We start from the raw sequence: 26,898 nt of genomic DNA, 5'->3' as shown, positions 1-26,898 counted from the left end.
TGGCCATTTTCTATATATGTGGTGCTGGGGAATTGAACCCAGGGCTTCACGTATAGGAGGCAAGCACTCTTGCCACTAGGCCATATCCCCAGCCTCCCAGTTTTGTATAATGAAAACAACATTGCATCTGGCTAAAAATGAAAGTTTCTGTGTTCAACCCAAGTTTCTTAGCAGATTGGCCCAGGAATTTACATAATAAACAAACAGGGAAATTGTGACAATAAGGACCCATTAATGGTCAATCAAATGAAAACAAGAGAAAAAGGAGTGAAAAATAATTTGAAAACTTTAATGATGCTGTTTATATAGTGAAACCATAAACTCTCTTAAATAAGGTACATTCAATTTCTCAGAGCATCTAATATTCAGATGATTTGTTTCCTATACTTTTTGAAACATGAAACAATTGATAAATGATGCATTTTCTATACAATGATATTACAGCTTATACAAATAAAATTTATTATAAAAATACTCCACAAAGGAAAAATAGCAATACTTATTAGAAAAATCCTACAAACTTTCTATTAAAAATATATTTTATCTCTTTTGTCACAATAATAAACAGAATATATATTTTTCCTTTTGAAAAGTCTTATTTTCTCTTTAGGCTGTTAATATGTACAAATCTTTTATCTGAATGAATATAAATAGCAATATGATAATAGTGTTAAAGATATATTAGTAAGTTTACAGAAAAATATGGGCCATCTAATAAAAGCTACTAGTGTAGCTGAAATCTCAAAGTTATTTAAGTTAAACATTCCCATATTCAGAAAGGTACAATATAGTCTACGTTTTATTTTTTGTTGTTATTATTTCCAGTTGAATTACTGAAGACAGTAATAAAGAAAAAAATACGATCAGTAGATAGTAAACCAGATCTGATAGTTGGTTCAACTATTTTGGACTTATTGACCTTTGGAAGTAGATATTAGTTTTTCTCCACACCATAGTTTCTTTTAGTGCCTCTCAGCAAAAGTCTTTGGTGATGAGAAAGAAATCATTGCTCTCCCTCTAGTGCCGGAGAAATAAGTCTATTCATCCATCAGATCTGACCCATTGTTAGGAAACAGCCCCATGTCCACTTCCGGTTATAAGCAGCTTATTTTTACTGACTGCACCTGGTTCCCTATCATCTCTAAGAATAGCTTCTGGTACAGTCTGTACATGGTGAAGCTGTGTAGGAACCTGATGGTCTTCCTCAGACTGTGAGTGACAGCTTTGGGCAAGTGGTATGCTTTCAAGTGCTTGAGTGCATGCATCAGGCCCTTCAAGGAGTCTTGGTCACCATTTTTTATTCTCCACAAGCTGAGCAGCTTCAGAAGCTGCTCGTTTGATTTGCACATCTTCCTTGTTCTTTCAATGTCTTCTGTGCCAACTTTCTTCCCTGGCAAGCTCTCTATCAAGCTGCGAAGCTGCTCAAAGGTGAGGTTTGCATGCCCAATATGCCGCTGCACGCCATTTTCACAGAGATCAATATCTGCGGGCAGAAAAAGACCAAAAGAGGCTCACATCCTTTACACTCATTTGATGCCATCCGAAAAAGCAGCTGGAGAAAAAAGGGCTTTCACAGGGTTTCTTAATTTCATTTTAAGACTATAAAATTTCCCTCCCTTCCCTTCCTTTGTTTCCTTTCTTTCTCTCTCCTCTCTATCTCTTCCCTTCCTTCATTCCTTCTTTCTTTCGGGGGCATAAGTGCTACTAGTTATTTCTGAGAATTAAGATGAATGTTATTTGCGTGAGAAGAGGATAACACAGTATACTTTCTTGGCATCCAACAAAAGCTGTGTAAGAAGCCTCTAATTTTGGAAGTTGACACTAGAAAATTATAGATATCACTCTTAGTTTTCTAAGAAAAGACCTGAAACCATGACATTTCAGAAGAACAGAAATAAAGGATTCAAGTTGGATAGTTCGTAAGATAAATATTATTAGTCAATATCTGACATGGGCACTATTTGAAAAGAGTCACTTTAGTTAGTCCTTAATAAATATACTTCATACTAGAGGAGTACCACCATGAGGCATATGTTTGAAAATTCATTAATAGGAATCTAAGGAACTGGAGAATACACAGAGCCTAGAGGATATTTTTGCAATGAGTTTGAGCATAAACATAAGAAGAAGTAAATAATGTGTCTATTAATGTCATGAGTCATTTAGTATCTGTGTACCCTAAGGCAAGTCAGTACATCTTTCTGGGCTTCAATATCCTCATTTATAATGCTGGGAATTTGGTCCTTTCAAATCTGATGGTTTGTGATTCTCTATTTCCCTTTCTTTTTGCAAATTATCAGTTCAAAGAAACTATATTTTTGCAAAAATTACATATGTATATATGTATACACACACACACACACACACACACACACACACACAGGAAAAGTTACCCTGTGTGTAAGTGAGAACAGTTCACCATCGGAAGATGTTTTTCTTCTACAACACATTGATCTAGTCTGAAATGTTTGAGGTTTTTCTGGATGGTATTAAGAAAACTCAGTCCTTGAAACATGAGCAAAGAACACAATGAATTTCCCACTGGCATGCCCTCCCACATTTTTCTGGTACGTCTTCCCCATGGTGATAGATGTCTGAACTCTTTCGGTTGTAGTGCATCCTTCTACTTCTTTCTAATTCTCAGCACCATTTTAACATAGTCTATGTGGTGAAGATGAATGAAAGGATCCTCTAAGATATTTAGGACCTCTCAGAAGAAAATCGACAAAGGCATCCCAGCATTGGCCATACACATGCATCTGTGTACATACACACATACATGCATGCATATGGTGTCAGGTTGGAAATGTGAATGAAAATCCAGTGGCTAAGGATCTTCTATGTAGACCAGATGGAAGGCAAAGAAGAGAGCCTCGGTCTGGAAAAGATTCCCTAAAGTCTAATCTTGTGTTTGAACTGCATCATTCTTCTCTTAGCATATGCACAGCCCTTTAAAGAGAAATTGGGAGCAGAGGTAGCATGATTGCTACAGGAATTGCATCAATCTTATCATTTGGTGAAAAATTGCTCAGGCCAATAAAGACTCAGAAAGGAAACATTCACACAACACTAAACACCCAGACATATAGTCTTTTTGTTTTATGACTAATGGGGGTCTTTTTGACCCTCATGTGACTCATTTATTTGGGGTGCCCATACCTTGGATGATCTTCTTGACCATATCTTGGTCTTTGTTTAGATGCTTCCATAACTTCAGTAGCTGGAAAGTTTGTTCTTGTGAGCTATGTCGTCGTTTGATCCTCGCCACACTCTCTGCATTCACTTTAGTTCCAGGTAAATTGTCTACTAGGACACTGAGCCAATTTGGTGTAAACTTTGTTGGAACAGCAAACCTGAAGAATGCCTCTTCACAAAGGGTGACATCTGAAGGGAAGTGAGAACACAAGAAGATTTACTCAATAATGGCATTTCTGGAAGTCTTTTGAGCAAATACAAAAACCATAAAACAGGAGGGTTGAGCTTTCTTAGATACAATATGCTAACATGCTAAATTGAATCAAACAGCCTTCCTTCATGGCATGTTATCAGTGGAAGAGACTAATAGGGGTTATCTGATTTCTAATATTCTTTTAGGAGCTTGTTTTGATAGAAGAAATTTAATGAATATTCAATAGTAATATAATATGACTATAAATAAATTAGAGCCTAAAATTCTAAAATTTAAGTAGTAAATCTGTTAAAAGTTTGCTTATAGTGTTCACAATGTACCTCAAAGTCAGTATCAGAAAAGGAAAAGAGAAAATAATAATCATTCTCTGTAAGGAACTTGCATAATACTCTGGAATGGTATATACTTTTTTTATATATGCAAACATGTAGTTTATCTGTGGAAATAAAGTAAGAGATAAATACCCATGTACTATATTGTATGTGTTAAGGGCTAGAACATGGAACTCAATGATAGAATGCTTGCCTAGCAACACACAATTGTGTGTGTGTGTGTGTGTGTGTATGTCTGTGTGCAAATAATCCAATATAAAACCATTAAGTAGAGTGTGGGTGTTTGCCCAAGTGTCTGAGTAGGGTCAGTATATCCCACAAGTAGGAATATGTCTTTCAATTAATCAGATCTGAGTTGAAATTCTGCTTCTTAGTTACCAATTGGTACATTCTTCAAAGTGATAAAAAATATACATACAGCCATCCCTCACCTATGGTGGGAGTTACCTTCCAGAGATGCCCACATAGGTGAAAATCTGAGAACAAGCAGCATTGTATTGTTATCCCTTGCTACATCGTGGTTCCTTTATTGTTACTTCGCAGATTTACATATTAAAAACAACAACAACTGAACCCACAACACCGAATCCACAATAAATGAACTGCGATATAGACAGAGATGACTGTAACTTAAATTCTATCATTTGGCGCAAACAACAAACTTGAGACACAGCCCACAAGTAAGGCTTGGTTTGAGTATAAAATGAAGAGAGAAATCAGGGCTAGGGTGTTAATATGGAGAAGATGAAGGCTTTGGAAGAGACGTTTAAGTTGTGACTTTAGCAACTGTGGAGTGGGTTAAGATGCACAAAAGGGAAGATGTAAGTTTGATTAAGAATGGGACCAGGGGCTGTTGTGTTCCACTCAGGGATACGTACAGTACAATGCTACAAAGGCAGATAGTTAGGACTATAATTACCTATTCCACACTTTTGAGTTGATGCATTACTTCTGGAACATATATTGTCATGCGTCGCATTTCCTCTCTGAGTCAGCAAGAGACCTAAGACACTGCAGTTTGTGTGTTTCCTACAGGGGGCTTTTGATGACGCCTCACTGGAGAAGAACCCATCTGGACATCTTTTGCAAACGGTATTTCGCTCTGGGGTTCCTATAGAAAATACCAAACAGTTTAGCACTTTCTTCTCAAATACGTTTGTGGCAGATACACTCGGCGCAGTTTGGAAAAGGCTTGGTTTTTACTGTTTCTATTCTATTGTACAAAACTTTGGCATTTTCATTTTTCAGTTCATTAGCCACAGGGAACAAAACTTCTAGAGTTATCCCCCTTAGGCAGTCTCCCTTTCTTGTAATACAAATGCAAGTTTGTTTTGCCATCATCTACAAAATGCTACTGGAATGTGAGAGGAAAAGAGAGACTGCTAGGGTGCTCATTATTCCTGCCTCTGTTGGAGAGGCAGTAAGGTTTGTTGACAACTGTATTCTTTATACAATTATTCCTGGAAGACCATCAAGATAACTGCCATGTGTCTGTTGTAACACCATTCTTCAAAATCAGCACCCATTGACTATGGCATCGTTAAATTCCAATCAGTTCCTACTAAAGTTCTTTCTTTCCTGAATCCTAATTGTGAAGCAACTCATAAGCATGCTAACCTTGAGAAGTAAAAATTTACAACATTATAATAAAGTTTTGAAGGTGGCAGTAAAGTTGGCTGCTGACTCCAAAGCGTAAGCCTGCCATTAAGCTACATAGTAAATGGAATGTGATATACCATTTGCTAAAACTATGAGGAAAGAACAGTCATTAAGACTTCAGGAAGGGTAACTGCAAGGACATTTCATCCCAAGGTATTTGGCAAATTTGGTCACTGGTAGGAAACCTTAAACTAGTCAGCAACTAAAAATCTTATTGAAAATAAACATCTGAAAACACTTGTCTCCATTCTACATGAATAAGATCATACATTGTAGTGTACATGCATATGAAAATATCTCCATCTAGTGCAAGCTGCTTGAACAGATTTAGATGTGAGCATTCAAATGTAGATTGCATGGGCCAATTCTTGCTTATCCAAGTTAACAAATATACAAAAGAGGCAAATGAAAGCTGCCAAAAGTTACTAAACTTTATTTGTTTACAATTTTAGCCTCCTATGTCATTATACCCTTTACCAAAAGCTGAAAGAGAGAGTGATAGGAGAGAGGGAAGAAGTGAGAATAGAGAAGAGATTGAAAGAAGGAAGGAAGAGAGGGAGGGAGGGAAAGAAAGAGCAAAGTGGACTGGTTCTAGTGTCGTCTCCTATCTCTCTCTTTTCTAAAAAGCTTGATGATTCATTGACCTTTAAAAGTGACAAAGAGGTAGCAGAAAATAAAATGGTGGGAAGGGTAAACCACAGCCTGAAACCCTCTCATATCAAATGCTATTTCTAGCACTGTAGTGATAATATCTTAGGGAACACCTCACAAACTCAAGAATGTTTTTTTGTTTTGCTTTGTTAAAAATGGACTTTCTTACTATTTCTCTCTCCTTAAGTGGAATCTACCTCTGTACTAAACTCTGTCATATAAGAGAGATATTTGGGCTGGAAGCTCATGACTTTTACTGTTTATTTACTGGGAAGAAATAACTTGGACATCTGGAGTCAAGTGACCTGTTTGCCAGCTACTGCATGTTGCACACAGTCCTTATTCTTTGGCTTGAAGGTCCATGCATTCTAACTACATACCTGTTATGTGTCAGATAGAGCTTTAGAAGAAGTTCTCCTTTAAAGTGCTTTAGCAAAAGAAATTCCAGAATGACAGGACTAAACTTTCATAGCATGTTTGGAGTTCTTATCTAATGCCTTTCTGCATAGGACTTAGCTCTTTATTACTGCTAGAACTTTTTATGTAAGAAAAGATGGATGAGCCTGGGAAAAACTATGTTAAGTGAAGTAAGTCAGTCCCAGAGACACAAAGGAACTGTATTTCCTCTCACATGTGGAAGCTAGAACAAATTTATAATTGTATAAGTACACACATCAGGGTTGTAGGCAAGTGTGCACAAATCAAAATCAGGGAAAGAATTCAAGTGGTGTAATTCTTTAGAAAGACTCCATCCTACTCCAACAAAATTAATATCAGGAAAGATGGGAAAGTTGAAAACTAGGGAAGAGAGTCAAGGGATATGGGAGAAGAATGAAGAGAGGAAAGAGGGGAGAACGCAATCATAAAATTCAATGAATACCCTGTAAAATTAAGAAAACTTGTGGGAAGGGATAGGATTGGGGGTGAGGGAGGATGATGAAAGGGTGGCATCCATCAAGACACATGGTATTCATGAAGTGATTTGTTGAATAGTAACTCCTTTCTATCACTACTTAAGTATAAGAAAGACATAATTTTAAAAAAAAGATTCATTCATCCAAGTGATGATTTAGCCTTACCAGTATCTGTGAAAATACAAGAATTGCAGTCTATCAAGTGAAAATATGAGCTACTATAATGAAAGGAGGAATTTGTCTTTGTAGTTTTAATGCACCATGCTTCTGTAGGAAACAGAGGGCTGGCCAGCAGATGGAATGAAAACAAACAAACAAAGAAGCAAAACCCCCACAAAACCAAACAAGAAGAAATCATCTAACTTCAAAACAACAACAATGAGAGGAATAATAGTTATTAAATACATTTTTTTGAGTAACAGCACATAGCCTTTCTTTCTCTTTTGGCTGGAAACCTCTTATTTTCTATGAGAAAACATGTTGTGAGTTTTTAGGGAGGAAGAAGTAAATAAGTCTGATTTTTTTCTCGGCTTCCTGCTATCAAAGGGATGTCATATCTACTAGCAAAACATCCCTGCTCACTTTTTCCATTATTTTTTGTTAGCTCTAGCTTCTAAGCTGCATAGTCTATGCTTAACTTGTTTGTGTATACCACATACTACATTAGAGTACATGGATTAGGTTTTGTGAATGGGCTTTTTTCCTCCATAAGAGTTTCCTTAGCATTTGAGTCCCAAAGTATCAGCTAATAAAATGCAGGAATGTCACAATTCTCACAAAAGCTTTTACTAACGACATTTTCTAAGGATTTTCCATGCAATTTGTAACTTATATGATTAGTATTTTAAGATTCTCCACTAAGGAAGATAAGTAGATTTCTTTCCCTTTTTTTCTTTTGTTTTTAGAGAGTGGGTCTTAATGGTCCAGGCTGGCCTTGAACTCAGGACCTTCTTGCCTGGGTCTCCTGAGTGCTGGGGTTACAGGTTTGTGCCTCCATACTTAGCGCTCCTTTTGTTTGTTTATTACTATTAGACTTCGTTCTAAAGTCAAATCCTGTTCTTATGTCCTCTCCAAGGAACTGTTGATTGTACTTTTAATATCTAATTTACTTCTTCTGGTTGTTTGTTTCAGTTTTTTTGATACAGGGTCTCAAATTTGCTGTTCCCCAACCTCAGCTTCCTGAGTTCTGGGATTACAGACTTTAATTGTATGTTTACTTTGAATCTAAAAATTTATCTAACAATTAAGACTTTGTATATTTTACCTTTTGAAAGATGAAATAGTGACAAGTAATGAGCATATACTGTGTGAGTAGCTCTTAACCAGGGATGAACTTGAGAACATTTGACAATGTCCAGACACATTTTTGGTCGCCACCATGGAGGTCGAAGGAGGTCTGCTAATTTCCAGTGGCTCAGGGCTCTGGATGCTTTTGGACATCCTATACACTACAGGACAGTTTCCCACCAAAGAAATTATGTCAACCAGATGTGCTGCCATTGAGTAACATTATTTCAAAGTGAACAATGAGAATGTCCAGCCAGCGATCACTCCTTTTTCTCAGCTAAGAAAATATCCTTAATTTTCCCAAACCAGGAGAAATTACATTCTATACTGTAGCTCCGTGAATGTCAGAGAAAATTACAGCCTTAAAGGACGTACTGCTTTTTGGCCCTCATATGTGCTGTCGGCAATGTGGAAATATTGAAAGCACATTGCTTATAGACAAGACCTTCCTCTTGCTTTGGACAATCTGTTGTGCCTAAGATAAACAATAAGCTCACTCAGGGGACGGTTACAGTGTATCTCCTCCCAGATACTAATTCCCATGCTAAAGGAAGGACGAGCTCATTTTTTCATAATGAAGTCTATTTCCCCTCACCATTTTTACACATAACTAATTATAATTGCCCATTGTTAGCACTCCAGAGCCTCATTAATGTCAGCATAATTACTCTCTTGGTATCAATGAACAGTTCTGATGTTTGTCAAAAAGTCTGAAACAGCCCATGATAAAGTGAAACATCCAGGGATATATCAGCTACAAAGATGCAAATTGAAAGTATGTTCCTTTAATAAAAAAAAAAAGAAAGCAGAGCAATCCATCATGCATCTCATTAGAGAGCAATTTGGTGCATTTGAGATTCCTCACTAAATTACCCGGTTGCAAGACACAAAGTATTCCTCAGAGAATGGTCCTTTGGATGCAACCTAGCCACTCAGCACATACCCAACAGGTCCCATTACCTTTGCAATTTGCTCTCCTGTAATGTCATTAGGACAAAAGGGTCCCCTGAAACCTTCATCACTACTTGGCTTGGCACTGTCCCAGTTGGTCCTCGCCACACATGGGAAGCAGATACATACCGGCTTGCACCACTCCGGATCCGGGGGGACAGCTCCTGTGCTTCAGGCAGAACTCCAGCTCCAAGTAACGCCCTTCCTCACACTCACACACGCGATTGTGGGTGCTATTGCACTCCTGCTTGACCAACTGCAGCTCCTTGCACACTGAGCTGCAGTACAGGCACTCTTCGCTCGTGTGCCAGCTGTCTGCGTAGTAGTTAGCAGGGCAAGGGATGCATACGGTCTCCCGACTCACTGTGCAGTGCTCTTTTAGGTAGGTGCCTGGAGGACATTTGTCACACCTGAGCTGACGAGAAGTTTCTGGGTCATAATGAAGGTACTTTGGAGGAAAGGACTCTTGAGTGGTCCATTTCATGGAAATGTCCAAGAACTAGAAGAAGAAAGAAATGACAATGGGAAATTGAACTTAGAGATAGGTTGTTCTTTGGTGCAAAGGCAATATGCTTCCTGTCTGGGGAGATGTACCATAAAGTGAGTTCAGAAGCCATCCTTTTTTGCTTCTAGTGACTAGGATTAAAGACAAAACTCCAGTGGCCATCCTGTTCAACCTCAGCTTGCTTGCTACCTTACTGAAGCATGGACTGGATGTGAAGGGTTGTGGGAGTAGAGAAATTGAAGTACATAAGTCAGACAGTAAGGAGGAGTAATAAATGGCTGTATGCTTGAAATAAATATGTGGGGGAAGGGAGGAAGTAAACTAGAGAGGAAATTTTTTGTGCATTTATTCTCTTACTCCTAAATATATTTTGAGCAATTTAGGGAGACTGGTACGGATGAGATGGCATGGGTACAAAGATAAAAATCACTGCCATTCATCTCCTTCAGTAAGGCATCTCTGTGAAGTATACATTGAAGATTTCTCTCTCTTTCTTTCTCTCTCTGTGTCTGCATGTTCAATGCTTGGGATTGAACTTAGGGGACTCTGCATACTAGGTAAGAGCTCTATCCCTTAGCTAAATCCCCAATACTGGTTGAGAATGGGTATTGCTCAATTTGGCCTTGAACTCACTGCATAGCCCATCTTTCTGCCTCTGCCTCCTAATTGGTGGGATGGCAGGTATGTGCTATCATATCCACCCCACATCCACTGTTGTACTTAAAGCATCCTTACAATATCACTAAGATAAAATAATTCAGGAAAACTGCATTTCTCAACAAGGACATTTAGATTAACAGGGTATTTACAAAAATAATTGTAACACAAGGCCTAGCACTTGACTGAGAGGTGAGCTAAATGAAATGACTATCATTCTCTTGAGTTCATTGCAGCAGAACTGCAGGAGACCAGACAGTGTTTCAGGAGTTGCCATGCGCAAGGGCCTGAAGAGGTCTGAGCAGCAGGAGAAAGGTTCTGACCTATGAGATGGCTTCTTGGAAGCTAGCTACCCATAGGTCTGGATCTAGTTTGCTAAATCAGCAAAACTCTTCTAGGGGGCACTAAAGAAATTCTTTATACTAACTACGGTAAACGTGTGCAGAGTAAACAATGTTGTTTGTGTACAGGGGGTAGTTTGTTGGTTTTTATTGTTTGTTTGTTTTGGGGAGAGTCCGAGGATGAATAATGATTAAATGATTATTTTCTGGGGGCTGGGAATATGGCCTAGTGGCAAGAGTGCTTGCCTCCTATACATGAGGCCCTGGGTTTGATTCCTCAGCACCACATATACAGAAAATGGCCAGAAGTGGCGCTGTGGCTCAAGTGGCAGAGTGCTAGCCTTGATCAAAAAAGAAGCCAGGGACAGTGCTCAGGCCCTGAGTTCATGGCCTAGGACTGGCAAAAAAAAAGATTATTTTCTGGCTTGGGGAGGAAGTAAACTAAGGACAATAACTCTTTTTTACTTTTTCAAAATCGCTTCTTTGCATAACTTGGGAAATGTTATAGGAAGTCCCTGATATGGGAAAAGCATGCCAAACTAACGATATAGCACTGCCTTTTTGTGTCAGAGAGAGAAAAGATAAAAAAATAAAATGACCTTTTTATTAGCATTTGTAGGTTTTAATCTAAGTAACCTCACTCATTTCCTATTGGACCATGGCAAACGTGTATGCTGATTGGACCTAATGTGAATTAACATGCAAGAAGAAAAGAGCAAAGCATTTCACCCAGGGACATGGGCATTTTAACAGAGAGTAATTTTCAAAGAGTACTTTGATGTATGGGATTCACAACCAACAGAAAACAGGACAGGGCACCTAGTTTGGTTACTTCAGCAATCTTTCCAGACACCTCTTGACCTGACAGCATCTGAGGAAACCATCTTCTTGTTTCCTGGGGCTTTTTACTGACTAGAAGGAGAAAAGGCATCAGGAAAGGACTGACTTTCTAGTTTGCTCATTCACATATGCTACGAGACATCTTTTAAGGCTTAGTTCAAGTGTTTCTAAAAATCCTCAGTGTTGTAGAGTGAGGTTTTCCTGACACAGTTTGTAAACCCTTATGAAAACAATGAGAAATACTTTCTTCTATGGTGGGAAATCTTGAAGGTTTCCTGAAAAGCCACTTTTGAGGGTTCTGTCTGCTTTCATGAGGCCTGCCTTAGAGATTGAGAGAGACCTTCTTATCTCAAATACCACTGCCTTTTGAGTCACAGCCTGGTAGGTGGGAACCCTGAAATTTGTCTCCATTCTCCTTTCATTCATTGATAGTGCTTGTGTTTTTTGCTGGAAAGAGCCACATAAATACTGATAGAGATTGAGCATTCCTAATCTGAAGATCCAAAATCTGAAATACCTCAAAATCCAAAACCTTCTGAGCATCATGTCTGAATTGGGATTTGGGGATTTGGGAGTCCCAAGTAGTAGAAGTCTGTGAAAGTATTTCCAAATGCAAATCAATATGAAAGCTGAAATACTTCTTGTTTTAAGCTTCTGAAATAAGGAATACTCAGCCTGTCTTACCAAGAATTGCAACACATCTTTTTTTTTCTAAGTAACTGACATGATATTGATGGCTTCCATGGTTTGGAAATTTAGTTGACATTTCATTAAGACACATGAAAGTTGAGGTGAAAGGAATCCACAGAGAAAACTAAAGAGCTAATGTCAATTCAAGAATTAGGGACTAATTAGTGAAAGCAATTTCTCAAAACTACCATATGGAATTGTCACATACATTTTTTAAAATCAGAAAGCCTTGAGTAACTACAGAATTGTTTCCGCAAGTTCTACTGGGCCTCTGTGTTTCAGTTGAAAAATTTTCCACTTTGGTCAAGTGTCAGAACTCTGTGTGGCCAAAACTGGATGTCCAAGCCTTAATCTTTGGTTAGCCCCAATTCCCACACAGGATTTCTGGAATCAGTTACTGGACAGAAGACCAGCATGATGAATAGAGCTCTTGATCTCTCTCTGTCTTTTATATCACCTTCTTTCCCATTTCTTGGGTAAAACAATGAAAACAGATGTCATGAGATAGATCATCTCAGTACTGACTCCAGCTCTTTGCCACCTGATCATATTTAAAAATCTAATGTAAATTTAAAATAAGTTTCTGAGTAATGTAGACATAATCACTCATGGACGTTTGCAAAGGATAGGCACTTGTATAGATATGTTTTTGAAGCATGGAGTGTTTCCTGTAGAAAAGGACATGCTTCTGTGTTTTAAATTTGCCTTATGAAGAATCATAATTAATAGGATTTTCTCTGTTGTCTTGAGTTTTTCTTTGCTTGTTCACTATTTGGTATTAGTGACCTACTCAAGAAGACCTCCAGTTTGGAGCCTTGTACCAGTCTAGAATTTGTTCTTGAAGGATCCATATCTCTTTCCTTGAAAGCATAGGTAAGGTGGTATCTTTAATAGCTTTACCACCCGACTCTCCTTCCATTTTTAATGTTGTCCAATGCCAAAAGGTTTTCTACTTCAAATCTACCTTTTTTTTAACCTATCAAATGTTAGCAAATGATGACAGTGGGCAAAGATGGTGGATGCCTTGAATTAGTGGTTTTTCTCTGCCTTTTCTACCTCTATCATGATATTTTTCTTTGTTTTGAGCATTTAATTAGCCACTGAACTTGGAAACGAATACCTTAGTCTGCCCTTCTGAGATCTTGCTTCGCTTGTGCCACTCCTCGTTATACAGACTTTTTTGTTTTTTTGTAAATTCTTACTTTTTCACCCATGCTTTCAATTCTTTTTTGAATGACAAGTGGTTTAACTAGAGCATTCTACTGGTTTATTCTTCTTCTCAAGGATAAAAGGAAGTATACACTTCCTCCTTGGTCAAGTTTATTTTTCCATTATGCAATGCAGCTGACCGCATTCTACTGGGCTTACTCTGGTATGCAGAACCATGAATGACCCAGTGGGTTTCCGTTTATGGAAGATTCATTAAAAGGAACCCACGCAAAGCCTGAAATAGCCACTTGGGTTGGGAGTTCCTTTTGTAATCCCTCGTCATGATCTTTGCCGCAGAGAACTATTTGAGAACTCTCCAGAGTTAGCTAACTTCTGGTCAGTTTGTACACTGGGACACTTTCTAGTTTATCTTAGCCATGACTGTGTGTGTATGTGTGTACATATATATATATATATATATATATGCAATGCATGATACATATTCTGGTATTATGTACCTATTGTAGCATTTTCTAATGAATGCTGATAGAGTCAATGACGTTTCTTAAGAATGAACTTTGTTTTTGTAAGGGATTATTTACTGGATTTTTAATGGGTGTTCTAATGCTTCATTTTAATTCCATTGATTAAACAATTAGCTCATTCATTCATTCAGTAAGCATTTTTGGTGATAGAGTAGAGACAGTTAAAATTCCCATGAAAGAGGAACATTAATCTATAAGTCTACTCGGATGTAAAAACTATTCATAAATTACTTAATGTGAAACAATTAGTGGACAGAAAATAGGGAATTGAAGACCAGAAATTATGAGGAGTAATGTGATAGCTGATTGTGTTGGGAGGGTTTGATGTTAAAAGAAGCAAGTGAAAAACATGCCTTTGAATTGAAAACACTAGGTGTGTGATGTTGCCATTCATTTCTGCCAACAGGGAGAGCCAAAGTTACAGAGAAAAAAAGACCAGATTTGTGTGGTAACATCTTCAATCTATGAGACTCAGTCCAAGTGATGATGCTTAGCAACCAGTTTGAAGTATATATTAAGAACTGAGGACAGAAACACAGCTAAAGGCAAAGCCTACAGAGTTCTGAGCACATTCTACATGTCTCTAGGAGCGGAGAGGATGAAATAACCCCAAAATATTGCATGCAAGTTGAAAAGGACAAAAATCTTAAACCTTATGAACATTTGTGAGATGGAATAGAAAAAACATGGTACAAACATAAGGAAAATATGTCAAATTTCACAAAGGATCAAAAAGAGTAAAGAGTACTAAATCTGGAAAAGTGCATAGTAGTTCAACAGAATTGTGAATTACTATGAGCACTTTTAGCTAGAAAACTTGCATTTAGCATATGCCTACCAGCTTCCAAACTCATTTCTACCATTAGCTTGGTACCATGGGCTACAACTTCACTTCTGAAATGAGCTGTATTTTGCCTTGTATACTTGTTAAACTTTTAATCAATAGAGGGAAAACAATAAATTTGGTAATGAAGAAAATTCCAGTCAAACAAGAGATATTAGTATATATGCAAATTACTAAGAGATAGGAAATAGAAATTGTTTGTAATCAGATTCATTCCTGGGAACATTTTGAGTCTCTTGTTCAACAGGAAATTGCTTACCTAAATTGTGCCATTAACGACCACCTATCTTGTTCTCAGTTGTCTTCAGAAACAACATCTCTGACTTGTTAATATTAGGTTCAGTAATTGGTACCATTTTCTTGGTCTTGGTCAAATGATTCCATGACTTTTCTTAGAAAGTTCAGATGGAAAAGTACTGGTTTCTAGATTTCTCAAAGTTTCAGCATGAGATTATTCAAATAGCAAGTGTTACTATATAAGATTAGGTTTTGTTTGTTTATTTTTTTGTTTTTGGTCTTAGGTCTTGAATTCTGGGCCAGAGTGCTGTCCCTGAGCTCTTTAGCTCAAAGCTAATGCTCTACCATTTGAGTCACAGTGCCACTTCCAGTTTTCTGGTGGTTAATTGGAGATAAGAGTCTCATGGATTTTCCTGCCCAGGCTGGCTTTGAATGGTGATCCTCAGACCTCAGCCTCCTGAGTAGCTAGGATTATAGGCATGAGCCACCAGTGTCCGGCTGTGAGATTGTTTTATTCAATCTAGTAGTTATATTGAAAACCAAACCACATTCATTTCAGATCATACTGGAGAGTACACAGAAGGAGATGAATATCCCAGATGCAAAGTATACCCTTGTTAAGACAAGCACAAAGCCTGTGTTTTTCCTCATCTGCAAAATGACCAGGATGCCAAAAGTTGCCTAAAGGAAGATTTCTTCCATTTTGCATGGTGTTTTTCATGGGCTGTTCCATGGTGTACTTGGCTTCCATATTAAAGGTGAATGTGTGTAAAAAGGCAATTCATACTGAGAGTCTTATCTATAGCTAGCAGATCTCCACCCCAGGGCTAACCAGTGCTTAATAATATCCACAATAGCCAGTTGTTGGGTTGAGGATTAAGTCTCTAGTTTAAAAAGTAGGAGCAAAGAATTAAATCTGTTCATCTCCACAAAAATAACTTATTGTCAACAGCTTTTCTAGGCACTGAGAGAGAGGATAAACACTTATGATTGATTAGATGCATCACAGGGCCAAATTCTACACTCATTTGTTTTCCTTGGGGCAGAAGAACTGTCTCCAGGTAAAATTTAACTTTCAATGTAATTTCTTGTTCCTTTCAGAAGTTTCCAGTAGTTGTCTAGAGGCTTCAAAATTAATTAGCAGTACCTTGTTTGTATCTAGAGTTTGCTTTGTCGGAATGACTTTACATATGATGCTTTTACTGTTTTATGGGAGTTTTATAGACAACTAGCATTGAACAGATTAACAAATAAAGATCTGAAAGATCCAAACTTAAGAAATTAATAAAAACAAATTGCCAGAAAAGGTACCTACTTATACAAGGCTATCACCTAAGATATACAAAAACCTCACACATTTAGTTCCTAAACCTAATATTATGCCTCCCGTACTGGAGACATAGCATTAATTCTGAATATGAACTTCACTGTGGTGCTGGTTGTCTTTTTTACCTTGTGATAACCCTCAATTATCTCCATTGCCAGGCACAGTTTTCCAGCTACAATCCCTGACATTGGGATTCAGAATTTAAATTTTAAATTCCTTTTGACTTCCATAGTGCTTTCTTTTGAAGAGAATACATGGCTTGTAACACCTAATGGATCATGTTGATTATTAATGAAGCCTCTCGAAGTCTAATCAACACATCTCCAGATGCAGCTTATGAGAGAAAGTAAGAGAAGAAAAAACTGGGATGGTGAAGGATGGGATAGCAAACTTGAAGTAAAAATGAAATAAAATAGCATCCATGTGAATCCTGTTGATATTGACTTTGTGCCTATGATGTGGGAAGCCTCAGATGAGAAGTTCAAGATGACCTGGTGGTAGTAGCATAATATATTCTGATATTATATAACAGGCTCCTCCGAACTAAGCCCATTCCTTGCATGTTCTATCGTGTATTACCTCTAACCATGTCTGAGCAGATATGGTTAGTCCCATTTCACAGAATGACTTGTCAAATTTGGCCATGGAATGAATATGTATTTAAACTGGGATTAAAATTCAGTCATTTTAGAGCCTAAGTCTTTAGCAAATAACTCTTCTCTCTAAGTCTCACCAATTATGAGATTTGGCAGTCTTCTGAAAGAAAAATCATCAACTATAATACAATATAAAATTTAATGATATATCTTTTGATCTATTGATCCATTTTCATCTATCGACCAATCTACCTCTCTATCTTCTATCTATCCATCTATGCATTCACTGGTTTAGCCATCCACAGTGAGGAATAACTCCTCTTTCTTGTCATGGCTACAGTCTGTAGTGTGTTACCTAGAAAATATTGGCTTAGACTATGAAGACCAGAAGCTTTCATTGCAGGGGGGGAAAATGGTAGCCAAAAGAGCTCTTTTGAATGAGCCTGAAGGAATATGGAAACTAGACTGGAATAATTTTGTTCAAGGATTTGGGGGTAGTAAGCCTTGAGTATTGTTTATTATAAAAGAAAATCCTGAATTAAGGTAATGAAGAAGCTTTGCTCTGATTCCTGACTATTTTTCACTAGATTCAGGTATTAGATTTTAGCATCGTCTGCTATGGGGCAGAAAACAAACAAAACAAGGTTAAAAAAAAAAACCACCCCCAAAAACTTTTCTAAGTAACTGTCTTAGGAAAAATTACTAATCTTTTCTCAAAGTTTATTTTCTGTGAAATAGTGATACTAATGTCGGGACCATCAGATTTTTGTGTAACTTACGTACATAAAATGTACCAGCCAAGGGTGCACACATTTAAAAATGATTAAGGTTAACTGGCACCAGTGGCTTGTGACTGTAATCCTAGCTACTCAGAAGTCTGAGATCTAAGGACTTTGGTTTAAAGCCAGTTCAGACAGGAAAGACCATGGGACTCTTATCTCCCATTAGCCACCAAAAGAGTTGGAAGTAGAGCTGTGGTTCAAGTGGTAGAGTGTGTTCCTTGAGTAAAAATAATTTGTCTTCTTATTTTGTGTTTTCCTCTTTCTGGCATAGTTTAAATGAGTTGAAAATAAACATGGGCAAACTTTTATAAAAGAAGGATAGCTGGGATCAATGAGGGAAAACCAATATTTTAGTCAGTCTCACATAGTAGAGTGCTTGACTTGGTTTACTGCTGAGAAACTATTGACTTTCTTACCATGCAGCCCAAGTAAACTTTCATATAATCTCTGGTGCATAAATTTTGCCTTGTGAGAAGCATAAGGATGACTTCATTCTTCATGAGTCCTTCTAATGATTGCTTTGAAGATAGAGTTTGGACTGATAACCTGAAACCATAGATTAAGTCATTTCTGGTTTGAAAATGCCTTTTGCAGTTACTGAACCTCAACTATCATATGTAACTGGGATTCAGATACTGAATCAGTCAGGACTGCCTGGGTTTTATGCTGTGCAAACAAAAATTCTCAGTGGCTTAAAAAGCACCAGAAGTTTCTTTCTCACTTAACGCTACTATCTCTAGGTGTTCTGTTCATGGTTCTTACATAAGTTAATATATTACAAACTTTTCCAATATCTGGAAATTTGCTCATTTGAGAAGCAGCGATAGAAGATGAAAATGAAATGAAATGAAACAAAACAAAAATATTTCCAGGTAGCATCCACTGGCAATGAAGTACTTTAATTGGAAAGCACTATATTCTTTTAACTGAGAAGACATTGACCAGAACAGTCTATATCTTCTCCCATTCCCTGTTTACCAAGGGGGATCTGGGAAATACAATACTGCCAAGTTTCTGAATGGGAGACCCAGAATAATTGGTAAACATTAATAACTATACTATCTCAAATAAATTTTTCATACATTGCTCATGTTTTCTAGTCCACATTTGCTTTAGCACAATCCACTTGCTTTTTAATTTTCCTTCCTTTTTTGCTGGACATTAATAGAGGAGACAAGGAGTTTGGGAGCAGAGGTCCTCTACCAGCCTTGTCTATTATTACACCTATTATCATACTTCTTATTCCCGAAGGTTTGACATTTATTCCAAAGAGCAGTGCGCAGTTGTCAATTCCTTCTTTGTGAATGCAAATTCAAAGGAAATTCTGCTCAGTGAGTCTGAGATTACTAGTGACCAAAATTGTACCTCTTCAGAAACTCCTAAGGGAATATCTTGGACTTTGCTTTTAACTAAATGGAATATGTAAACATACACACACACACACACACACACACACACACACACACACGCACACACACGCACGCACACACACATTAGCTCCTATGTATACTAGATAAACACAAAAAAGGCTTATTTCCAAATGAGAAAATATTTTTGGTTTAAAAGAATGATTTGTGGTCCTAAAATATGTAAGTCTTACCACCTAAAAGTGGGCAACTTTTCAAAATTTGCTCCCTTTTAAGGTCTCATTGACTTAAGCAGAATTTCCTGTGTGTGAATCCAAGGGACAGAAACTTGGACAAATGAGATAAATGACCATGTAGCTTTCTTCCAATGTTATTATAAATAAATTAGTCTGTTTGATTTTTGGAGTAGGAACTAAAGCCATTGATATTTTTATTTTTCAAGTCAGATAACAAAAGTTTCAAATTATAGCAGACTTTCTATATTGACCTGGTCTAACTTCTGTTTTGGAAATGTGTGACATGGAGTCACTGATTTAACTTCAAAGACAAGGGCAGACATAGGGAATTAGAGCTCTTGTTTCTCACTGCCTTTGATGTTGAAGAACATGTTCACAACACCTGGCAATTGAATTCCTAAGTCCTAGTGTTATCCAGTGGTGCTGATGCAAAAGGAAGGAGGAAGCTGATAAAAGAATAGATTCCTGATATTTTCTAAAAGTAAAACGGTTATTTTGAAGAAGACCTTAATAACAAGTTTTACATTCAAACAAGTAAATACAAGACTGATCCCAAGAACAAGACAAACACAAAAATAAGAAACGAATAACAAGAATTAATAAAATAACTGAGCAGGAAACAAAAAAAAAGAGGAATAGCTATTTAACTAAGTATGACAAGAGAATTATAGTTTTTAGATCAAAGACCATGGGAGGGTGGAGTGGAACTTAATTTACCAACAGAAGTCATAAAGCTTAGTTAGATACATTACTGTTTTATTTTAAATCTAAATTCATATCACCACCTAGTTTTCTATTTTAACTTGATTACTTAAGAAGCTGTTATAGACCATGCTGACAAAGTACAGTCTGAAATGAAGTAAAAACCTTAAGGGTATTCTTTTTTTTTTTTCTTTTCTTTTTGAAGATGTTGCACTTCAGTAGTGAGAAAAGTGGGAATTCCCCAGGGTGGGGCAGTGGAGCGTAAGATGTCAGTTCAAGGGTAGGAGATTTTAGCCTGAATGAATAAGTTCTAGAGACATTAACAGAATATAGTACTATTTTGTGACAACTGTGTTTAACAATGCTGTTGCACGGTTACATTTTCTAAGAGAGCAGTTCTTAAGTGTTCTCACCACATACCTAACAAAGGCCACATTGGAGTTGATTGATGTGCTCATTAGCTTGCAGTAATTCCACAAAGAAGATGTGTATCTAAACAATATCTTCAAGGTAAGACTATATTTCGAAAAGTCTTTGCTTTAAAATCACATGAAAAAATGGTAAGGCAACACCATGAATAACATGTTGCTTTTTTGTTTGTTGTTTTTCCCAAGTACTAGGGCTTGAACTCAGGGTTATGGTGCTGGTAGCTTTTTTACTCAATAGCACTCTACCAATAGAGCCACAGTTCCACTTCTGGCTTTTGGCTAGTTAATTAGACATGAAAATCTCCTGGACCTTCCTGCTTGGGCTGGCTTGGAACAGAGATCTTCAGGTCTCAGCTTCCTGAGTAGCTAGGATTGAAGGCTTGAACCATCCATGCTCGGCAAAGACCTCAGAGTCTTTTGCATCCCCTATCCATTATGGTTTGCTTGGTTCAGGTGCTTCTAAGAAAATTTTATGGTTAAAAAAAAATTTAGCCATCCTCCTGGGAAACTATGTTCCTGGTAAGAACATTGTTGGTTGCCTTGGAGAAACTATTTCAGTGTCTGTAGTGTCAGAAAATTAACTTAGAAAGGCCAGGTAACTGTAAGGGAGTGAGTACCAAAGCGCTTCTTACCTAATGCTCTTTAAAGCTATTCTTATCCCTTACAACAGTCTAAAAGAATTCTTTTTTTAGACTTTCTATGCTAGTTACCCCCAAAGTATTCTGCGGTAGTGACTTCCAAAAGTAATTACATGTCACATAAAAATACTGCCCTTGTATCTATTTCAAGTTGGCCATACCTCACTCGCTGTTTCTTCTCACACAGATCGTTTGCAGATGGTGCTGGGACTTCCGATTCTTTAGTTCCTGCTATTGTGGCTTGCTTAGTTTTATTTTGATTTTTGTTTTCTTTTCTAAACATGACTGCTATTGCTGTTCGTGTTTGCATTTTGTTTACCAGATTATTATTATCAAAAATAGGGTCTGAGGGTGGATTTATCACCTCCTGCCTTGCCATATGCAACCATCTTTCTCCAGGATGGTCTCTATGGTCTGGAGTTTCTTGAGTGTAAAGCCTCTCTCAGCACATCTACTGGGATATTTTATGAACACTCCACACATGAATGCACGGTGCTGAATACCATGATCCTACGTTCTCTGCTCTGCTTAGAGCAGCATCCAATGAGATGGAAAGGTCAAAAAGCTATTCCAGCCATGTTTATATTAAACCTCCAAGATCAATATGTGAATATATAAATCTTGTTTATTTTTTTTGCTTGCTTAAGAATAAACTTTCATGGAACTATTGATATGAATATTAGTAGTAATGTACACCAGATATTTAAAATATTGATTAGACGGGTAGAGTGTTATATGAATACTTTGAAAGAGATAAAAGTCAACATCAGATTGCTAAATCATTGCCAGTACGTAAATTCTGGTGGAACATTCATGGAAATTGCTGGTAGATTACCTAGTGTCCTAGAAAAAAATCTCACCTTAGCTCCTTTGATGCAGCAAATACAAATTGTGTCAGGCACTGTAAATGAGTAGGATAAACATCTATGCTCACAAAGAGCTCTGAACTTGAGGGGGGGGGTGAGACATGCTATTGCCTTGGTGAAGTTGTGGAAATTGTGGGGTACCTCTAATAGCAACCTGGCTCCTGCTATTATGTCTCCAGAACAAGCAAAAATAATCCTAGTCCTCATTACTCTTCTGAAGTCGTACTTGAGCCTACTTCAGAACCCCATTTTATTTACATGCAAAATATTTTTTGTATAACTGTTATACAGCCACTCAATTTCCTAAGAATTTAAAAGCACAAAATCTGCTAGAAGACTGAACTTTGGTTCATCTAAAACCTGAGCAAGACTTTCTCAGCATTTCAGGAAAATCACAGTCCCAAAGCCATCACTGATTCAGCTTTTGGGTCACCAGTGCGATTCATCATCAGTGCCCATGGTGGCAAATCCGCATTAAAATGCCAGCATATCATGACTTCTTTATGTCTCCATGAGAAGCTTGTTTTATTATAGATAACTTTACTCTTATTAATCCTTTATATTATAATTTCACTAAGATACAACTCTAGAACTTGGTACAGCATACTTTCTTCCTCTACTATGTCTTTAGCCTAAAAAGTAAAATTTTAAAATCAAACTAAAATTAACAACTATGCTGAAAGTAGGTAAGAGACTAGGAAGGTAGCTATGGATAGGGATGGAGACTATGTGAAGTTGAGTGTATTGTCAGAGTCTCCTAGAAACGTGGGAGTATTCATTCTCTTTGAAAGAAAAAAAGCCAAATCCATGAACTCAACCACTAGGAGAAAAGTGGGGAGGGAAGCAAAATAAACAAACAAAAAAAAAATTGAGAAGTCAGAGTTCCCAAAGACAGACAGACAGTCAGGGAAGCTTTCCTGAGCAGAAAAAACATTCACTTTCCCATCCTTTTACCCCACTTCCTAGTATCATAGCATGAAATCAGAGCGTAGCTGTGAGAAGTTTCATGATGCTTCTAGCACTGCATCATGGGAAGTTTTAGCCACAGGTTTTACGCAGGCTAGCATGTTCCCAACACACCAATGATACTACAAGGTACAATCATGAGAGAAATGACTTGGTGTTACTATCGAATCCTGCAGAGCAAGTCTCTGTTCAGCCATTCAGGGCAGCCATACTAGAAAAGCCCATGGCTATGGTACTCATCCTAATTATGACAGGTCCTCTTCCATCACTGCTCCAAAACAGCAGATTCTCTGCTCTCATGAAAAAAAATGTAGGATACTAGTTTGCCCCACAATTTTGCCTACTTCTATTTTGATGCCTTAGGTTACCTTGATTTTATCCTTTGCAAGACAAAATTCTGCCCTTGCATCAAGGTAATGGTTGATGGTCATCTCTCCTTCCTCTAAGAATCATCATTATTTCTCTTACAGCATCCACTTGGATCTACATTGTTCCTTCATTATCTTTGAATGTAAAGCTCAAAGTGTGTGTTAACAGAGTGGGAAGATCATGATGTGTGCATAACCTTATACACAGCTTATAGAGAAGAACATTAAAGCTCATGAGAGAAATAAGTTGGCCACTGTTGATGTTCAGGTAAAGAGATGGGCTGAAAGTAAAGTTTAGGCCCAGCTGACAACCACTTTGTGAAACCTCCATGATGAACTTTCATATTTCAAATCATCCAGGGATTTCTGCAAGTCTAAGTACATAAGTGATCAATATTCATCTAAATATCTGCCTTCTCCATTAGGCTGTGAGGATCACAGGGCTGGTATCCATCCTTTTTCTTTTCTTTTATGGTCCGGGGGCTTGAAGTCAGGGTCTGGGTGCTGTCCCTGAACTTTTTTGCTCAAGGTTAGTGCTCTATCACTGGAGCCTCTGATCCATTTCTCATTTTTTTGTAGTTAATTGGAGCTAAGCATCTCAGGACTTTACTCTCTGGGCTGGCTTCAAACTGCATCCCAAAAACTCAGCCTCCTGAGTAAGGAGGATTATGGCCTTGAGCCAATGGCACCCAGCTACTGAGGTCCATCTTGGATTTTTCCTTTTTGGTGTCTAGTGACATGCCTGGTACCCTAGTGTTCAGAAAAAAACATTCAGAATCTTTTTGTGTAAGTACAGCATGTCTACTTCCAGTCATTCATAAAAATAAAGTCAATTTTAGAAACTAAAGAAAAGAACACCAAAATCCTTCTTATTTCAAGTATTTGCTGTATTCAAGAAACCAAGTCTTCTCTTCTGAGAATGCTACATTATCTAACATTTACATATATCTTTATTCTTAAGCATATTATATACAAAACATTTGTCTGTTAATATTTAGGAACACTTATTAGGAATGTATATTATTGTATAGAAATCATGGTATGCTTTCTATTGATGAACATACTGATAGTATGTTCATTATTGCATCCTCAAGTGAATACAAAGGATTAGGAAGAATGAAAATATCTCCAATATAAATAGTACGATTAGTTATACAAGTTAAGACCTAGAATGAATAAATAACTTGCATATTTCAACAGCAAAATACTATACAGTGATGAAAAAGTACAAATTATTGTACCTCACAATAGAACTTCAAATTTAAAAGCCAAATACAAAATGCACATAAAACCCATATATGTTTGTGATATAATACATGTGCATACGATTAATATGGTATGTGTGGACTCCTGTCCAACTTTTCCTGAGTGACTGCTACTTATTACCTATTTATATTTGTATATCCCATGGCTAAGTGTGCAAATAACCTAGCTTTCCATTCATACTTTGTGGGATGGAGGTGGAAATTCAAACATTTCCAGCAACACATCCAAAATACAAATAAATATGGCTTAAACATGGATTTTCCTAGCCTGGTATGAATGTCTGATTCATGACTTCAAGCACTCCACACTGTACTGGCATAAAAGAAATATTGTTTGTCAGAGAATAGCTCGTTTACAAATCATAGAAGAACTTATCTACATATCTTAATAATGACTGACAAGATCCCAACCTAAAAGAAAAAATTACAAAAACAATAAAATGTAAAATAATGAAAAATTACACTAATAACACATTCTTTTCCAATGAGATTTTTTAAAGTTTTTAGCTCTACTTAGCACTGCACTTCAGTTATTTAATTATATTCTTAAACATCACTGACCTCATTCCATTCATATTTTCCACGTGCTATGGGCGTTGAGAGCTGGAATGATTTATGTTAATGCTCAAACTCTATTAAAATATTAACTTGCACAACTAAGTGTGTGTGCTTGGGAGAGAGAACTCTTTACTGCTAGGAGTTCAAAATTATCTATACACTATGGATAATCTAGCAAAGACATGGCGACCTAAAAGATGGCATAAATAACCTGAGATGAAGAAAGAGAATGGAAAAGAAAATCATACACACACACACACACACACACACACACACACACACACACACACTAACCTGAGATGAAGAAAGAGAATGGAAAAGAAAATCATACACACACACACACACACACACACACACACACACACACACACACACACACACACACACACACACACATCCGGCGGGAACTCTGCAGAAACTTTGCAAGGTTCCAGGCACCAGGGACCCAGAAAGAAGTTTCCTACCCCCAAATCCCTCCAGAGAGAGCGCGAGAGCGCGAGAGAGCGCGAGTTGGGCACGGTCCCCCATCCGTGGCCGGCAGGCAGCCTCGGGGGAGGCTGGGACTCACCAGGAGCGCACAGCCCAGCCACTGGTTCATCGTGGTTCCGCGGGAAACCTCAGGCTCTGGGCGGCGGGTGGCAGCAGCTGTGTGGGGGCCAGCGCTAGGTGGCTGTCTGTAAACCAGGGCTTCGGTGAGGTTTTATATAACGCCCCAGTAACAGGAAGTGTCGCGCCTTTCATCAGTCATTTCTCTAGCCTTTACCAATTTTGCACCTTTCCTTTTTAGGAACCCCGGGAGCGATCGGTAGGGGGTGGTGAACAACAACAACAACAACAGAAAAAAACAAAAAACAAAAAACAACCAAAACTCCCGGGTTAACCCTTTCAGAGCCAAGTGGAAAGAATCCCCTTGGAGAGGTGGGGCCCTGGGCGGGGATGTCTGGCTTAGGGCAAAGGGGTGGGAGGTGCGGGGGAGGCGGCCAGGAGGCCACCGCGCTGTGGAACAAGGCAGCTGCAGTCTCTGCGCCCTGGCCCTGAGGTTTCCCAGCCTCTTCCCGCCACCGGCCAGCCTCCTGGCAGCTAGGACCAGCGGTGGGAGGGCTGGGCACACGCTGGGCAGCCTCTGTGCTTGTGGCTCCTCCACCCAGAGCCTCCACCGAGCCAAGATCCGGAGGCGGCTGGAGTGTCCCACACACTGTCTCTTCTCAGGGAGAAGGCTCGCCCTGTCCTCTGACCCAGCTCCTCTGTTATTTCTGCATTGAATCACAGGAAGTTTGGAATGATAAGCCTTAAGGATGCTGAGACTGGAAGGAGGCACTGATGTAACTCAGATGGGTTCTGAAGCTGGTGTGTTTCCCCACTCATTCCTGTTTTCTAGGGTTGGCAAGAGACCCAGGGCCCATCAGCAGGATAAAACTGCAGGAAAAGCCTTGTATACCACTGTGTTCTTAGCCCACACCATCCTTATCAGAATGTTCCCGGTACCTTAGCATCTTGACCACTGAAGGTCTAGATCTCACCTCGTCAAGGTCATTCGCTGTTCAGAGCTGTGGATAAGTCCCATGCTTTGCATTAAGGGTTCTTGCCATCCCCATCCATCCCGCAACTGCCTTGAAGTTGGATCTGATTGCTTCCAAACTGAACTACACAGAATTCATGGGGCAGAAATCTCACGTGAACTTGTCACACGAAGTCCGTTTTCACATGGATGAAAAGAAGAAATAAAATCCCAGAAGAAGCGTCTGTCCTGACAAAGTGGGGAAAGGCGATCCTGCTTCACAGAAGGTC

General features: G+C 38.2%; 1 protein-coding gene across 1 annotated transcript; it reads right to left on the bottom strand.

The window, feature by feature from the left end:
- Positions 1-268: 268 nt before the first annotated feature.
- On the bottom strand, positions 269-25,923 carry Tnfrsf11b (TNF receptor superfamily member 11b). The gene is made up of 5 exons (XM_048359072.1): positions 25,679-25,923; positions 9,333-9,702; positions 4,661-4,852; positions 3,160-3,384; positions 269-1,483 (listed from the first exon to the last, which is right to left on the bottom strand). The coding sequence occupies exons 1-5, from the start codon at positions 25,706-25,708 to the stop codon at positions 1,095-1,097; spliced, it is 1,206 nt and encodes a 401-aa protein (XP_048215029.1). The 5' UTR covers positions 25,709-25,923; the 3' UTR covers positions 269-1,094.
- Positions 25,924-26,898: the final 975 nt, after the last annotated feature.

Source organism: Perognathus longimembris, chromosome 12, assembly GCF_023159225.1.
Source record: "Perognathus longimembris pacificus isolate PPM17 chromosome 12, ASM2315922v1, whole genome shotgun sequence".
Lineage (NCBI taxonomy): Eukaryota > Metazoa > Chordata > Mammalia > Rodentia > Heteromyidae > Perognathus > Perognathus longimembris.
This window is presented reverse-complemented; position numbering and strand designations above follow the sequence as displayed.